Source organism: Oncorhynchus masou, chromosome 24 (genome assembly GCF_036934945.1).
Source record: "Oncorhynchus masou masou isolate Uvic2021 chromosome 24, UVic_Omas_1.1, whole genome shotgun sequence".
Classification (NCBI taxonomy): Eukaryota; Metazoa; Chordata; class Actinopteri; order Salmoniformes; family Salmonidae; genus Oncorhynchus; species Oncorhynchus masou.
In genome coordinates, this window is record NC_088235.1 from 72,274,455 (window position 1) to 72,292,173 (window position 17,719).

Sequence of the window (17,719 nt, forward strand, 5' to 3'; positions counted from 1 at the left end):
GAGAGTGAGAGAGAGAGGTAGAGAGAGAGAGAGAGTGAGATAGTGAGTGAGAGAGGTAGAGAGAGAGAGAGAGAGAGAGAGAGAGAGAGAGAGAGAGGTAGAGAGAGAGAGAGAGTGAGATAGTGAGTGAGAGAGGTAGAGAGAGAGAGAGAGAGAGAGAGAGAGAGAGAGAGAGAGAGAAATATCGGTCGAGAGCAAGAGATTGAAACAAGATCACATGCAGCATAATCATTAGCCAAGGCAGCCGATAGGGGGCGCTAGATCTGCACTACCGTTAGATGTGCATATTCCCGGTAATAAACTCGTGTCCCTTGTGGACCGGCTCGGAAATAAAGCATCCTCCATTCAGCCTGCAAAGGCATCATTTCCCTCTTTAACCAGTTTTAATGGTGAGCTGTCGGGGGGGAAAAAACAGAACAAATATACTGTATGTGCTGCATGCACATCAATACTAAACGATGCAGAACTAGCGGCCACAAGCGACTGCCTAGGCTACATAACCGTGGTAGATGCCTCTACACAAATATAATAGTCTAATATAGAATGATAAGTAGAAACCAGTCCTTTTGTCCATTACATATACTTTTTCAGTTACTGTTCATTTACTCATTATAGTACTTCTCAGAGTTCAGGCAGTGGGACACACAGCAGACTCACGTTGGCACTTGGTGGGGTCGTCGGTACGAGCTACATAGCCCTCCCCGCAGCTGCAGTTAAAGCCACCAGGGTGGTTCTGGCACAGCTGCTCACAACCACCGTTAGTGAAGTCCCCACACTCATTCACATCTGAGACAGAGAGAGACCGCCAAGTGTCAGACAAGCAGATAGACAGTAAGCCAGACGGAGAAGGAGAAGTCAGGGGTAGAGAAACAGAGACATGGAAGTTCATATTTGGAGGTGTTCTGTACATATAAGCCTGTTGTTTTAACCCCAAAGTAAAGGAAATGTCTCATACATATTTTCATAGACTGGATAGTTTTTTCTCTCTTTTATATATATATATATATTTTTTATAAAGAAGCAGGTGACCTTGAAGGGAAAAAGCAAGAGGAAAGAGAACTAGAGGGAAGGAAAAAGAGGAAGACTTTCTCACCCAGGCAACTCCTCAGGTCCTTGCCCAGTTGCCATCCGGCACTGCAGCTACAGTAGAGAAGCCCCTCGGCGCGCACAGTACACACATGGTCGCAGCCGCCTCTCCTAAAGTCGCACGAGGTCACATCTACCCAGGAGAGAAAGCACACACGGCGCAACATAGCACACAGAGGACACGCAAGGGGAGAGACACACCACTGGCCTGATCTACTCACTCACCACACACACTCTCGTGTGTGTTGAAACGCCGACTTTTGGAAACGTAGGTCTGAGTGTCTTTGTGGAGCACTGCGAGAAATCACTTGACGGAAAGTTGACAGGAGTACAATACCACATCAACATCGTCAAATATAAGGATGCAGTGATGGACACTGTCGGTCTGGGTTTCTTTGTGGGGCACCGTGACAAATTCAAAGAAACACACACACAGCAGTGAGGTGAGGCGAAGGTGGGGGACGTACTGACACAGCTGGTATTGTCCGCGTGCAGCAGTAGAGGGGCGGGACAGGAACACGTGTGCCCCCCCGGTGTGTTGGTGCAGGTGTGGGAGCAGCCCCCGTTCTGGAGCTTACACTCGTCGATATCTAACACACACACACACACACACACACACACACACACACACACACACACACACACACACACACACACACACACACACACACACACACACACACACACACACACACACACAGAGAGAGAGAGAACACACACCAAATTCCTAATTGTGTTACAGTTAGCGCCATCAAACAGACACATGACAAGCAAAATAAAGTGCACTTCTCAAATACTGAACATAAGCCCGGAAAAAAAGACAACACTCTAGGCAGTGTAGGCTGACTACTTTACTGCTAACATACTGTCTAGTTGGATAGATTACCATCCTACTCTACACTATGCTTTCCCGAGGTGGTTTTACAGTAGCAGAACTGGGCCAGAACAAGGCTGAACTGGATCTTAGTGGCCCACTGACTACTGACCTACACAGCTGTGGCGGTCGATATGAAGCTGGTAGCCAGGTCGGCAGGAACACAGGAAGGAGCCCTGCGTGTTGGTGCACACCTGCTCACACGTCCCGTTCTGCACCACACACTCATCAACGTCTGGGGGACCAAGGGCAGGGAGGAGATTCAGGTTAGTGCGTATTCATTAGCTCTGTAGTGTACTGTAGGTAGTTAACTAGCTATGTACTCTTTACCTGTACATGGAGTAGAATACTCTAGTAATTGTGCAGTGCTGTAGTTGACCTGTTCAGTACTGTTGTTTACCAGTGGAGTACAGTAGTTAACCTGTGGTGAATTGTAGTTAAAGGCCCAGTGCAGTGAAAAACGTGATTTCCCTGTGTATTATAAATATTTCCACACTATAAGGTTGGAATAATACTGTCAAATTGTGAGAACTATGATATTGCCCTTTTAAATGTAAGAGCTGTTTGAAAAGACAGCCTGAAATGTCATCCTGTTTTGGTGGGAGGGAGTTTTGGCCTTACATGGTGACATGGTAAATTAGTTAACAGGCCAATAAGAAAGAGAGTTTCAAACCTCTCTGCCATTAACGGCTAGTTTTCAGTTTTTCCCTCCCCACTCAGACCCCTCCCAGACAGTCCTAGAAGAATTCTTACTTGAGAAATTAGTCTTCGCTAAGAAGCAAAAGTTTTTTCTTTTTTACATTTTTTTATTGAAAACAATCATAGTAAGGTACTTAACTGTTACCCAGAAATGATTGGATATTGAGACCTTTAACCTGTGTAGTATTGTAGTTTACCAGTGCAGTACTGTAGTTTACAGTGTAGTACTGTAGTTTACTGTGCAGCACTGTAGTTTACTGTGTAGTACTGTAGTTTACTGTGCAGCACTGTAGTTTATCAGTGCATTACTGTAGTTTACCAGTGCAGTACTGTAGTTTACTGTATAGTACTGTAGTGTACTGCATAGTACTGTAGTTGACTGTGCAGTACTGTAGTTTACCAGTGCAGTGCTGGAGTTTACCAGTGCAGTACTGTAGTTTACTGTGTAGTACTGTAGTGTACTGCCTGGTACTGTAGTTGACAGTGCAGTACTGTCGTTTACCAGTGCATTACTGTAGTTTACCAGTGTAGTACTGTAGTTTACTGTGTAGTACTGTAGTGTACTGCATAGTCCTGTAGTTTACTGTGCAGTACTGTAGTTTACCAGTGCATTATTGTAGTTTACCAGTGCAGTACTGTAGTTTACCTGAGCAGTTGTGTCCATCCTGGGCTAGCTGGTAGCCTATGCCACAGTGGCAGCTGTAGCCTCCTGGCTCGTTGGTGCAGTTGTGCTCACAGTGACCATTGCTCAGGGCACACTCATCAACATCTGTAACCATGGCAATAAACAGACATCCATAATAGTACACTGTAGTAGAGCACAGTAAAACAATGGTATGTACAGCAACACCTTGAGCACACACGCACAGACATCCCACACACGTCCACACACGCAAGCCATCTGCTTCTGTCTCACCCACCGAAGCAAGAGAGGCCATCCCCATTGAAGCCCTGGTAACACTGGCAGAAGTAGGAGCCAATGATGTTCCCACAGCGAGCATTAGTATCACAACCGTGACGCCCTGATGCACACTCATTCTCATCTGGAGTAGAGAGACAGAAAGAGAGAGAGAGGAGGGAGGGAGGGAGAGAGGGGACACAAGTCATTGTCAACAAATCAACATCAAATTCCATCTGCAACCCTGTGACTATTAAACTCTCTAAATCTATAATATATTTTCCACAGAAATGTTCAGTTCTGTTATGCAATGATATTGCTTCTTACCTTCACAGTATGTGCCATTGCCCCGGTAACCTCTTTGGCAGACACACTTATAACTCCCAAAAGTGTTCTCACACACACCTTGACCAGCACACACATCTGGAGTTTCCTTACACTCATCCACATCTGTGAGAGAGAGAGAGAGAGAGAGAGAGAGAGAGAGAGAGAGAGAGAGAGAGAGAGAGAGAGAGAGAGAGAGAGAGAGAAAGACAGACAGACAGACAGACAGACAGACAGACAGACAGACAGACAGACAGACAGACAGACAGACAGACAGACAGAGAGAAAGTCAGACAGAGAGAAAGTCAGACAGAGAGAAAGACAGAGAGAAAGCAAATCTCAAAAGATAAGTCAGTTTTAGGGTGGTCCTGCATGGGCCCCAAAGGACCAGTAAATCAAGCATCCAGCGTGAACCGTGAGCCATAGGTCCACAAACCGGAAGCATTTCAGGGCGGTCATGAAGGGTCTACTGGGTTACACACGTAAGAATCTGCTGTTGGCACCCATTCAAATTAGCCCCAATTTGACTTTTTTAAATTTCGCCCATTCACTTAATTACTCATTTCTAATTAGCTAGGAATGATGTTTTAAATGTTTCAACCCAACATATTTGGCTGATATCGTTATCAACCTACTGCACACCCATTATTCTTGTGCAGGGTCTGCTATTAGCACGCTAATGTAACGGAGTTAAGAATGTACCGTAAACTCACTCCACAGCTAGCTTGAAATGTCGCCGATGGAGCTATCCAATTGCTACCTTCGGTACAGCTCAAACGGTTGGTTTGATGTGTGTTTGCGAGCAGAGGATCACTGGTTCGAGCCCGGTATTTATGGACAGGGGACAGTGGAGGACGATACAGTGAGCTCCAAAAGTATTGGGACAGTGACACAAATACAGTATCATACCCGCAACACATGCTAACCTAACAGGGATGCTAGCCTTCTAGGCAGAGTTCCTCTGTCCAGTGTCTGTGTTCTTTTGCCCATCTTAATCCTTTCTTTTTATTGGCCAGTCTGAGATACGGCTTTTTCTTTGTAACTCTGCCTAGAATGCCAGCATCCCGGAGTTGCCTCTTCACTGTTGACGTTGAGACTGGTGTTTTGCGGGTACTATTTAATGAAGCCGCCAGTTGAGGATTTGTGAAGTGTCTGTTTCTCAAACTAGACACTCTAATGTACTTGTCCTCTTGCTCAGTTGTGCACCGGGGCCTCCCACCCCTCTTTCTATTCTGGTTAGAGCCAGTTTGCTCTGTTCTGTGAAGGGAGTAGTACACAGCGTTGTACAAGATCTTCAGTTTAATTTCTCACATGAAATAGCCTTCATTTCTCAGAACAAGTATAGACTGATGAGTTTCAGAAGAAAGGGCTTTGTCTCTGGCCATTTTGAGCCTGTAATCGAACCCACAAATGCTAATGCTTCAGATACTCAACTAGTCTAAAGAATGCCAGTTTTATTGCTTCTTTAATCAGAACAACTGTTTTCATCTGTGCTAACATAATTGCAAATGGGGTTTCTAATGATCAATTAGCATTTTAAAATGATAAACTTGGATGAGCTAACACAACATGCCATTGGAGCACAGGAGTGATGGTTGCTGATAATGGGCCTCTGTACGCCTACATAGATATTCCACAAAAGAATCTGCCGTTTCCAGCTGCAATTGTCATTTACAACATTAACACTGTGTGCACTGTATTTCTGATCAATTTGACAAACAATGTGTTTTTCTTTCAAAAACAAGGACATTTCTAAGTGACCCCAAACTTTTGAATGGTAGTGTACATAACCAATAATTACAGTAACATGTTTGTGCATGGCCATTCGGTTCCTCTCAAAACATCTGAACAATCTAATGGTGCCCAGATTATATCTGTTTACAACTTATTTCGGACTCTACTGGACCCCAAGGCTATAACATTTGTATCTGCACCATTAATATATAATTCTTTCAATATTAAAGTTAAAATCAATTATTTTCATAATTTGGATTAATTTTAACACTGCGATACCATTGCCAACAAACCCGAGCTGAGATGACAAAACCTCAAGTGCCGAGCAAGAGACAACAATAGTGACACATTATCATACGAGTATCATGTGGTATTATAACAGTATTACCTAACTGATGGTATCATGTGTTATTATAACAGTATTACCTAACTGATGGTATCATGTGGTATTATAACAGTATTACCTAACTGATGGTATCATGTGGTATTATAACAGTATTACCTAACTGATGGTATCATGTGGTATTATAACAGTAACAACTAGCTGATGGTATCATGTGGTATTATAACAGTATTACCTAACTGCTGGTATCATGTGGTATTATAACAGTATTACCTAACTGATGGTATCATGTGGTATTATAACAGTATTACCTAACTGATGGTATCATGTGGTATTATAACAGTAACAACTAGCTGATGGTATCATGTGGTATTATAACAGTATTACCTAACTGCTGGTATCATGTGGTATTATAACAGTATTACCTAACTGATGGTTTCATGTGGTATTATAACAGTAACAACTAGCTGATGGTATCATGTGGTATTATAACAGTAACAACTAGCTGGTGGTATCATGTGGTATTATAACAGTATTACCTAACTGATGGTTTCATGTGGTATTATAACAGTAACAACTAGCTGATGGTATCATGTGGTATTATAACAGTATTACCTAACTGATGGTATCATGTGGTATTATAACAGTAACAACTAGCTGATGGTATCATGTGGTATTATAACAGTATTACCTAACTGATGGTATCATGTGGTATTATAACAGTATTACCTAACTGATGGTTTCATGTGGTATTATATCAGTAACAACTAGCTGATGGTATCATGTGGTATTATAACAGTATTACCTAACTGATGGTATCATGTGGTATTATAACAGTATTACCTAACTGATGGTATCATGTGGTATTATAACAGTAACAACTAGCTGATGGTATCATGTGGTATTATATCAGTAACAACTAGCTGATGGTATCATGTGGTATTATAACAGTATTACCTAACTGATGGTTTCATGTGGTATTATAACAGTATTACCTAACTGATGGTTTCATGTGGTATTATATCAGTAACAACTAGCTGATGGTATCATGTGGTATTATAACAGTAACAACTAGCTGATGGTATCATGTGGTATTATAACAGTAACAACTAGCTGATGGTATCATGTGGTATTATAACAGTATTACCTAACTGATGGTTTCATGTGGTATTATAACAGTAACAACTAGCTGATGGTATCATGTGGTATTATAACAGTAACAACTAGCTGATGGTATCATGTGGTATTATAACAGTATTACCTAACTGATGGTTTCATGTGGTATTATAACAGTATTACCTAACTGATGGTTTCATGTGGTATTATATCAGTAACAACTAGCTGATGGTATCATGTGGTATTATAACAGTAACAACTAGCTGATGGTATCATGTGGTATTATAACAGTAACAACTAGCTGATGGTATCATGTGGTATTATAACAGTATTACCTAACTGATGGTATCATGTGGTATTATAACAGTAACAACTAACTGATGGTATCATGTGGTATTATAACAGTAACAACTAGCTGATGGTATCATGTGGTATTATAACAGTAACAACTAGCTGATGGAATCATGTGGTATTATAACAGTATTACCTAACTGATGGTATCATGTGGTATTATAACAGTAACAACTAGCTGATGGTATCATGTGGTATTATAACAGTATTACCTAACTGATGGTTTCATGTGGTATTATAACAGTATTACCTAACTGATGGTATCATGTGGTATTATAACAGTATTACCTAACTGATGGTATCATGTGGTATTATAACAGTATTACCTAACTGATGGTATCATGTGGTATTATAACAGTAACAACTAGCTGATGGTATCATGTGGTATTATAACAGAATTACCTAACTGATGGTATCATGTGGTATTATAACAGTATTACCTAACTGATGGTATCATGTGGTATTATAACAGTAACAACTAGCTGATTGTATCATGTGGTATTATAACAGTAACAACTAGCTGATTGTATCATGTGGTATTATAACAGTATTACCTAACTGATGGTATCATGTGGTATTATAACAGTAACAACTAGCTGATTGTATCATGTGGTATTATAACAGTAACAACTAGCTGATTGTATCATGTGGTATTATAACAGTATTACCTAACTGATGATATCATGTGGTATTATAACATTATTACCTAACTGATGGTAGCATGTGGTATTATAACAGTATTACCTAACTGATGGTTTCATGTGGTATTATAACATTATTACCTAACTGATGGTATCATGTGGTATTATAACATTATTACCTAACTGATGGTATCATGTGGTATTAAAACAGTATTACCTAACTGATGGTATCATGTGGTATTATAACAGTATTACCAAACCGATGGTATCATGTGGTATTATAACAGTAACAACTAGCTGACGGTATCATGTGATATTATAACAGTAACAACTAGCTGATGGTATCATGTGATATTATAACAGTATTACCTAACTGATGGTATCATGTGGTATTCTACCAGTATTACTTAACTGATGGTACCATGTGGTATTCTAACAGTATTACATAACTAGTATTACCTAACTCTTTCTCAAGCAAGAATTTGCTGGGACTCTCTGGGAGGTTTCTGAGTGGGGAGGGGAAAACTGAAAAGTAGCCGTTGCTGGCAGAGAGGTTTGGACACTAACAGCTCTTACACTTAAAGGCCATTATCATCATTTTTACAATTTCACAGTATTATTCCAACCTCATAGAGTGGGAATGTATATAATATATACTGTAAAATATACTCCACTGGGCCTTTAATATACCGTGAGAGTTCAATGACCAGCCGGAGGAAGACGACACGACAGCACCCTCCTCAGGGGACAGGTACTCAGTGTAAAGCCAATTAGTACACAGCTGGGCCCACTAATTGCTTTGTGCCTTCCTCCTATATCGGTGTGCCAGGAGAGAAGCTGGGGGAGGATTGAGAGTAGAGACGGGGACCTGTGAGGACGTCAGTTTTTTCAACCTCAGAGAAAGCTTCTGTGGCTGGGCACCTTGTCTCTCTGTTAACTGCGGCAGGTTTTAGGAGAGAAGCGACCCCCTGGGACTGTTACGTGTCGACGATTGTATAAGACAAGAGTAGCCGTTTGTTGTTTTGCTTTCTTTTTCGGCCACGGGCCTTTTGGTCAGCGGCTTAGTTTCTGTTGATTTGTTTTGTTACGCTGGTGTTTCAACGCTGGACGTTCCTTGTACTGGTTATGTTGTCGGGCGAGAGAAGACCCGTTTTAGTAAAACGATACAAAGGAAAAGGAACCACTGCCTCTGGTCTGTTCATTTTATGCCAACCGCCTGTGTTCGACGCTTCGAACAATCTGATCCGTTCACAAAACTTAATTACAATTGAATTACATTGTCAGCCTCAGTCTGAATAAGATTGGCACATACTGAAGAAACAATGACAGCAACCACAAGAGAACTCACCGATACAGGCTGGGACCTCTGCTCTGAAGCCAGGCTGACACTGACACACGTAGCTACCAGGGGTGTTCACACACACGTTCCCCAGCTCCCTGCGACACTGCTCCTCAAAGCTGCACTCATCAACGTCTGAGACAAATATACATATATCATTCTCTATCATTCACCCATCAATATCTAAAAAAGTGCACACACACACACATACAGTCTTGCACAACTGACCTTGTGGACACACACAATTCAGACACTAATACTACCCTTAACCCTTAACCCCCTAGAAATAGCATTTGACTTTGTGGGGTCGAGAAGATGTCCCCTGTTGGTCAACTTTTTGTTTGGACTTCTGGTCTCCACAAGTATCCTTAAACACATCCACACACACAGATAATGTTCCCTCATGTGACAAAGACCTCACCCACACAACTGTGTCCGTCAAGAGCCATAACGTATCCAACTGGACAGAAACATGAGAAGGATCCAAGGGTGTTCCTGCAGTCTGCCCCAGACCCACACGCTTGCAGCCCGGTCACTTCAGCTAGAGCACACTCATCAATATCTGAAACACACACATGAATAAGCACACACACACACACACACACACACACACACACACACACACACACACACACACACACACACACACACAGAGAATATCACATAACTCTAAAACCAAACACACACTCACCTTGGCATCCTCCTGCACCCATCAGGTAACCACGGAGACATTTGCACAGGTATGAGCCGGGTGTGTTTGTGCAGTCGGCATGGAGACTGCATGGCCCTGGCCCCTCCCCTTTACACTCATCTACATCTGATACAGAACGAGATATGCAATATAAAAGAGCAGCACAGTAGATTCCATGTTAAAAGTGGCACAGACCATACCACTCGCGCACTGTAGGGGTCTGCTCGTTATTGAGTTAGACAGAAGGTACACTTGGACCAAAGCATGTTGGCAGTGCCATTGAGGGCTTTCACCATTTGGAAGTAATAGGAGCTTTCTAGTACATGTCTATGGACTCACCAAGGCACCCTGCTGCTCGCTGCAGAGTGTAACCCACAGGGCAGGTGCAGTTCTCTCCTGCAACATTCACCATGCCAACAGGGCATCCACAGCCCTCGCTGCCCACCAACACTACCTGATTACCTGGGCACTGAGGGGCGGGGGTAGGAGCTGGGGCTGGGGTAGATGTGGTGTTGAACGAGGCTGCCGGGGCTGAGGAGAAAGAGATGGATCAGAGGAGAATACGGAGATGCAGTAAGTGGAGGGGAAAGGCGGGTGGCAGGGAGAGAGACAGAAGGAAAATAAGATCGACAAGAAGATTACAGATGCTCAGTATTCAACAACAACATAATAATAGGCTCAATATTTTGAGACACTCACTTGCGGCGGGTCCAGCCCCCTGCTCGGTTCTGCTAAAGTTCCCAATGGCGTTCTCAATCTCTAGGTTCTGAGAAGAGAGGAAGAAAGGAATAGGTCTACTCAAAATGACTCGCACCACTTCAACTCAAAATGCAGGAGAGTATCGGGTGATATGCTTTACTCAGCGAATGAAAAGCCGCAGAGAAAACGTTGACAACCAAGTCACTGCGCAACATGTCGCATCACTTCACTTAAAATCTTAATTCAACAGTTTCCCACAGATCCATCAGCCTGGCGCCCAGGGTTTAGGATTTAGCTTCAGCCGACTTCCAAATGTCTTGACAGACAATAACGTTCTAACATTGCTTTAATGAAGAAACAGAAAGTCTAGCGCCCAGGCTGATTTTGCTACTTTTCACCATGTTCAGCGCCATGTTCAGTCTGGTTTAACCAGCCTAGCAAACTCTGGCCCTGATGTGGAAGAGGGTCCCAGACACACAGACAGTCACTGACCTGGCTCTTGGTGAGTGATGCCTCTGTGTGTTTCAGGACCTCGTTGTCGCTGCCATTGGGGGTGGTAAAGGGCTCTGCCACACATATCGCTGCCAGCAGCACCAGAAGGTGAGTCCGAGGGCGTGGCATCCTCTCCTGACCCTATGGGGAAGATGGAGAGTTTAATACATCACAGGCAGGGCAACAACTTGACACACAGAAGGACAGAGGTGGACAGGTGATTGGGTTAATTAGACTGCAGAATACCAATCATAATAATAGTAATAAAGTCACTTTTCAAAACATAGTAAACTTTTTTTGGGGGGGGGGGTGACATATAGCCATACTAATACATATGATCAATGTTTATGAATAGCTCATGCTTTATATACACATTGATTAATTATCGTACCGATCATCATGTGTAATAAATAGGCCTAAAAACCACATTCTGGATTTATATATATTTTTTGTGGTACGTTTTACCCCCTTTTCTCCCCAATTGGTAGTTAGAGTCTCTTGTCCCATCGCTGCAACTCCCGTACGGACTCGGGAGAGGCAAAGGTCGAGAGCCATGCGTCCTCTGAAACACGACCCCGCCAAGCCGCACTGCTTCTTGACACACTGCTCGCTTAACCCAGAAGCCAGCAGCACCACCAATGTGTCCGATGAAACACTGTACAGCTGGCAACCAAAGTCAGCGTGCACTGCGCATGGCTGCCACAAGGAGACAATAGAGCGCGATGGGACAAGGACATCCCAGCCGGCCAAACCCTCCCCTAACGCTGGACCAATTGTGTGCTGGCTGCGACACAGCCCGGGATCGAAACCAGATCTGTAGTGATGCCACTAGCACTGCAATGCAGGAGAGGCCATGGCATTCTCCTTATGTAGGCTGCCATGATGGTCCCACCTGGTCGATAACATATCGCAGCCTAAATGTGATTCTATTTAGTTAATTACATGCTTCAAATCGTGATGATCACTGACCATTCAATAGCTTATTTTCAGTTTCAGATTTTTCATATGCCTCCGATTCATAAGGTCGACTGGTGCAGGGGTCTAAAGCACTGCATCTCAGTGCTAGAGGCATCACTACAAACCCTGGTTCTATCCCGTGCTGTATCACAACCGGCTGTGATCGGGAGTCCCATTGGGCGGCGCAAAACTATGAAATAACAGCTATGAAATCCTGTAGTAACTAAAAAAGTGTTAAACAAGTCAGAATATATTTTCTATTTGAGATTCCTCAAAGTAGCCACCCTTTGCCTTGACGCAGCTTTGCACACACTTGGCATACTCTCAACCAGCTTCATGACCAAGTCCATATTATGGCAAGAACAGCTCAAAATAAGCAAAGAGAAATGACAGTCCATCATTACTTTATGACATGAAGGTCAGTCAATTTGGAAAATGTCAAGTACTTTCAAAGTGTCTTCAAGTGCAGTCGCAAAAACCATCATGCGCTATGATGAAACTGGCTCTCACGAGGACCGCCACAGGAAAGGAAGACCTGGAGTTACCTCTGCTGAAGACAATAAGTTCATTAGAGTTACGAGCCTCAGAAATTGCAGCCCAAATAAATGCTTCACAGAGTTCAAGTAACAGACATCTCAACATCAACTCTTCAGAGGAGACTGTGTGAATCAGGCCTTTATGATTGTATTGCTGCAAAGACACCACTACTAAAGAACCCCAATAAGAAGAAGAGAATTGCTTGGGCCTAGATACATGAGCAAAGGACATTAGACTGGTGGAAATCTGTCCTTTGGTCTGATGAGTCCAAATTTGAGATTTTTGGTTCCAACCGCCGTACCTTTGTGAGACGCAGAGTAGGTGAACGGATGATCTCCACATGTGTGGTTCCCATTGTGAAGCATGGCGGAGGAGGTGTGATGGTGTGGGGGTGCTTTGCTGGTGACACTGTCTGTGATTTATTTAGAATTCAAGACACACTTAACCTGCATGACTACCACAGCATTCTGCAGCAATACGCCATCCCATCTGGTTTGCACTTAGTGGGACTATCATTTGTTTTCAAAAGGACTATAACCCAACACATCTCTGGGCTGTGTAAAGGGATATTTAACCACAAAGGAGATTGATGGAGTGCTGCGTCAGATGACCTGGCCTCCACAATCACCCGACCTCAACCCAATTGAGATGGTTTGGGATGAGTTGGACCGCAGAGTGAAGGAAAAGCAGCCAACAAGTGTTCAGCATATGTGGGAACTCCTTCAAGACTGTTAGAGAAACATTCCAGGTGAAGCTGGTTGAGAGCATGCCAAGAGTGTGCAAAGCTGTCATCAAGGCAAATTATGGCTACCTTGAAGAATCTCAAATATAAAATATATTTTGCTTTGTTTCACACTTTTTTAGTTACTACATGATTCCATATGTGTTATTTCATAGTTGTGATGTCTTCACTGTTATTCTACCATGTAGAACATAATGAAAATTAAAAAAAAACCTTGAATGAGTTGGTGTGTCCAAACTTTTCAAATGGTACTGTACGTCCAGCAAAACATGGCGCAGCCAAGCTCCTGGATGTGTTTATGTTCACAATCATGCATATGACTCAAAGGAGGCAGAAAGGAAAGGCATGGACATTTTTTTGTGCTTCATTTCCAAGAGGCTTTGGTGTTAATAGGTGAAATGATGCCCACTCATCCCTGCGCTATAGCCAGGTGAACATAGCCTTCCAGGCACAGAAAGATGGTTTAAAGTGGCTCTGGCTCTTTGTTCATGACAAAAGCTATTTGCTTTGTTGTGATGACAATACGTTCACTGGGAAATTAGCTAATTGCCAGGGTAGGTATCTAAAGAACCGTTACTAATGTTTGCCCTTTTGATTCAGAGGCATAGGAAAACACTGAAAATGGAAATAAGCTATTGAATGGTTAGTGATCATCACCATTTGAAGCGTGTAATGACCTAAATATCCACTGGGAACAGGCGTCAATTTAATGTCTATTCCACGTTGGTTCAAAGTAATTTCATTGAAATGACATGTAAACAACGTTGATGCCCAGTGAGTAGAATTACATTAAGGCTGCAATATGTTAGTCTATCGGCCAATCCAGCACATTTGGTTCCTTGGAAGTTGTGGGAACTTACATTTTTGGTTTCCCATTGGTTCTGGGAAAGAAGCCATACGTTTTCTGACTGTTGGGTCTGAACGTTTTTTTTAAACGTTCTGAGTACTGAAGTGAACATTTAGCCTTTTCTGGGAATGTACATTTTTAGGTTGCAGCAAGGTTCTGAAATGTTTTTCTATGGTTCACTGAACCTGGGAGGTTTTATTGACGTTCTGAGAAAGGATATTCTAGGTTATTTGCAGGTAATTAAATAACGTTATAGAGAGCATGTTTCATTAAGATTTTTAATTACCCTGCTAGCTTAAGTTAACTGTTTTCTCCAAGCACAGATAGGACACTTTGAAATGAATTTGCTTAGGCAATAATCATGCAAACACATTTATTATTTATTGTGGCACGGCGTCAGTGAGATTCAAAACTATGATCGTCTGCTCTCTATCCATTGAATTAGTCCATTGCACCACCAGAATGATGCTTACATACCATGTTTTTTTTTTTACTCAAACAAAGCTGTTAATTTGAGTATTTTCAAACATACCTTATTGCAAAGGAAACAAGCACTCATTAAGATTACAAGACAGAGGACAGAGAGTTTTGTTGATCCTGAGAACGGAAGGTATATCTTTTATAACATTCTTAGAACGTTACTAATGATTTCTTGTGGTTTTTATGGAAAGTTTTCTTAATGTTCTGAGAACATGACTTTAAATAGAACCATGACAAAACCTGTAGGGAATGTTATGGGAAGGTTGTATGCAAACTAACCATAGGACAACCACCCACTCAACAAGCTCTAAGAGACATATGGTTCTCAGAATGTTATGTGCTGGCTGGGAAGTGGGAATGGGACCGTCATTGCACACAGTGATGTAAAGTACTTAAGTAAAAATACTTGAAAATACTACTTAAGTCGTTTTTTGCGGGTATATTCTCTTTATATTTGTCTTTCAGCATAAACTTGTACTTTTACTTCATTACATTCCTAAAGAAATGTATGTACTTTTTACTCCACACATTTTCCCTGACACACAAAAATACTCATTACATTTTGAATGCTTAGCAGGACAGAACATTTTTGTAATTCACCCACTTCTCAAGAGAACATCCCTGGTCATCCCTACTGCCTCTGATCTGGCAGACTCACTAAAGACATACTTTGTTTGTAAATGATGATGTCTGGGTGTTCGAGTGTGCCGCTGGCTATTCATAAATTTAAAAAACAAGAAAATGGTGCCATCTGGTTTGCTTAATATAAGGATTTTGAAATTATTTGCACTTTTACTTACTTAAGTATATTTTAGCAATTACATTTACTTGTGATACTTAAGTACATTTAAAACCAAATACTTTTAGACTTTTACTCAAGTAGGATTTTACTGTGTGACTTTCACTTTTACTTGAGTCATTCTCTATTAAGGTATATTTACTTTTACTCAAGTATGACAATTAGGCACTTTTCCCACCACTGATTGTACATAATGAGAATGCTTTTCTTATATAGAGACAGGCTACACAAATCCACAAGGAATCAAGAGTAGCTTGTCATTTGAACTATCATTCATCAAGTCAGCCATATCAATCATGGTTCTGAAAAGGGAGTAAAAAGTATGTAAATGAACGAGATTATCTCAATAATACATTCAAACAATTAAGAATATATTTGTATTTCACGTCCAGATTGATGTATAATTCCATTAACTCTGATCAATGCATTACATGGACATGCACTCGAATTCTGTAGCTGAGGTCAGAGGGAACAAATTAATAAATTGAGGGAACACATTTTTATATTGAGGGAATTATTGAGGAAAACAAATTATTTTTTTTTTGATATTGAGGGAACGAATAAAAAATGACAATGACCCCTAAGGGGCTCCCTCTATACTATGGAATACAACAACCGACAGCTGAGCTGAGCAGACAAGAGATTCGACCCATTTAAACTGCTGGGGGTAGGTTTACAGACATCATGTCTAGACATGTAACACTGGCTACAAAGCTAGATGAAGAGACAGCAGAGTAGACCCTGTTATTAACCATCTTCCATTCTTGTTCTTTCTCCATGACACGCCCGCGTCACTATCCAGAAGAAAATAAACGTGTTTCCACTTAAGGTGCGTCTGGCGTGATGCAATGCAATGGAAAATTATTTTGAACTGTGTGCGTAATAATAACTGTGCCTTTTCTATTCTGAATGCCCATGCCCAGAAATACATGATCCCTCCCGCTGTTTCTAGTTTGGAACGCGTTTGCGCAATATCTTCACACATCTCTTCAGGGTATAGCAGTCCAAATACGATGTCCTGCCCGACACCCATAGACTATAGCCGAATAACAAGAAGTGTCCTACAAAACTTCCAATAACTGCGGATCCGACGTGAATTCATAACCTAGTTACAGTCGTATTCAGTTATTATCCCAGATCGCATCATGTAAATGCGTTTGAAATTGCCATGTATAGAGAAAGCAAAACATGCAATCAAATAAAGTTGATTACCAGTAACAGATAAAGTCGATTTGGGTCCACTGGATGAGCGAGGTTTCAATTTACGCGTTTCTTCCACGGTCTCCTCCAGATGCGGGATAAATAGTGTGGAGTTGTCTTTCCTCAAAAACCAATCCAGCAACGCGACGTAAGGGGCTGTGCTGTACTCCTCCACATCCTGTCCAGGAATTCTATACTTCCCATTCCTTAAATCCCAAACCGCAGTGGAGGAACTACAAGCTAAATCGCTCTCCTTCTGAGTGCTGCCTGAGGGCGCGGCGTCCCCTGTCTGAACTTTTGATTGAGGTCATAAACTATAGTGTGGAAAGGGAGTTATGCCGAGAGCGCGGCAGAAAACATTGGTAGGATAAAATAGCATTTCAATTTATTAGAAGAGAATAGATATGTATTAATCTAACTGTTGGGTTGCTTGCACAATACACACTACATCAGAAGTGGGCCTACAGCAAGGGTAAGCCTCAGAGCAGCGCCCCAAAGCAAAGACCCATGAGCAGTTAGGGCTTAGGGCCCTTGCTCAAGGGCACAACGGCAGTATGCAGCCCCTGATATGTTGATGCCAACAACTCTCCGGTTGACCAGCTGGGTCATTCCAACAATTTGGTGCCTTTTAAGAAGTATAACTTGGTCATAACAAACTTTTGATTTCACCTAATTTTAACAATAATGAGGCTATATACAGGGGGCATCGGTACCGAGTCAGTGTGCAGGGTTTGAGGTAATCTGTACATGTAGGTGGGGGCAATGTCAATATAAATTGTCTGGTGGCGAATTTTATGAATTGTTCAGCAGTCTAATGGCTTGGGGGTAGAAGCTGTTGAGGAGCCTTTTGGTCCTAGACTTGGCGCTCCG

The 17,719-nt window shown here is 42.1% G+C and overlaps 1 protein-coding gene across 1 annotated transcript in view; it reads right to left on the reverse strand.

The window, feature by feature from the left end:
- The window catches only part of si:ch211-221n20.8 (uncharacterized protein LOC100034409 homolog), a 22,337-nt gene extending 5,300 nt beyond the window's left edge, over positions 1–17,037 (reverse strand). Inside the window, exons 1-14 of the mRNA XM_064934750.1 lie at positions 16,862–17,037; positions 11,288–11,428; positions 10,796–10,862; positions 10,436–10,627; positions 10,097–10,222; positions 9,827–9,967; positions 9,415–9,540; positions 3,885–4,007; positions 3,580–3,702; positions 3,306–3,428; positions 2,073–2,195; positions 1,554–1,676; positions 1,094–1,219; positions 658–786 (exon numbers count right to left, since the gene is read on the reverse strand). Of these exons, the coding sequence (XP_064790822.1) occupies positions 658–786; positions 1,094–1,219; positions 1,554–1,676; positions 2,073–2,195; positions 3,306–3,428; positions 3,580–3,702; positions 3,885–4,007; positions 9,415–9,540; positions 9,827–9,967; positions 10,097–10,222; positions 10,436–10,627; positions 10,796–10,862; positions 11,288–11,416 (1,651 nt within the window). The 5' untranslated portion in view covers positions 11,417–11,428; positions 16,862–17,037. The remainder of the gene's footprint in view (positions 1–657; positions 787–1,093; positions 1,220–1,553; positions 1,677–2,072; positions 2,196–3,305; positions 3,429–3,579; positions 3,703–3,884; positions 4,008–9,414; positions 9,541–9,826; positions 9,968–10,096; positions 10,223–10,435; positions 10,628–10,795; positions 10,863–11,287; positions 11,429–16,861) is intronic.
- Positions 17,038–17,719: the final 682 nt, after the last annotated feature.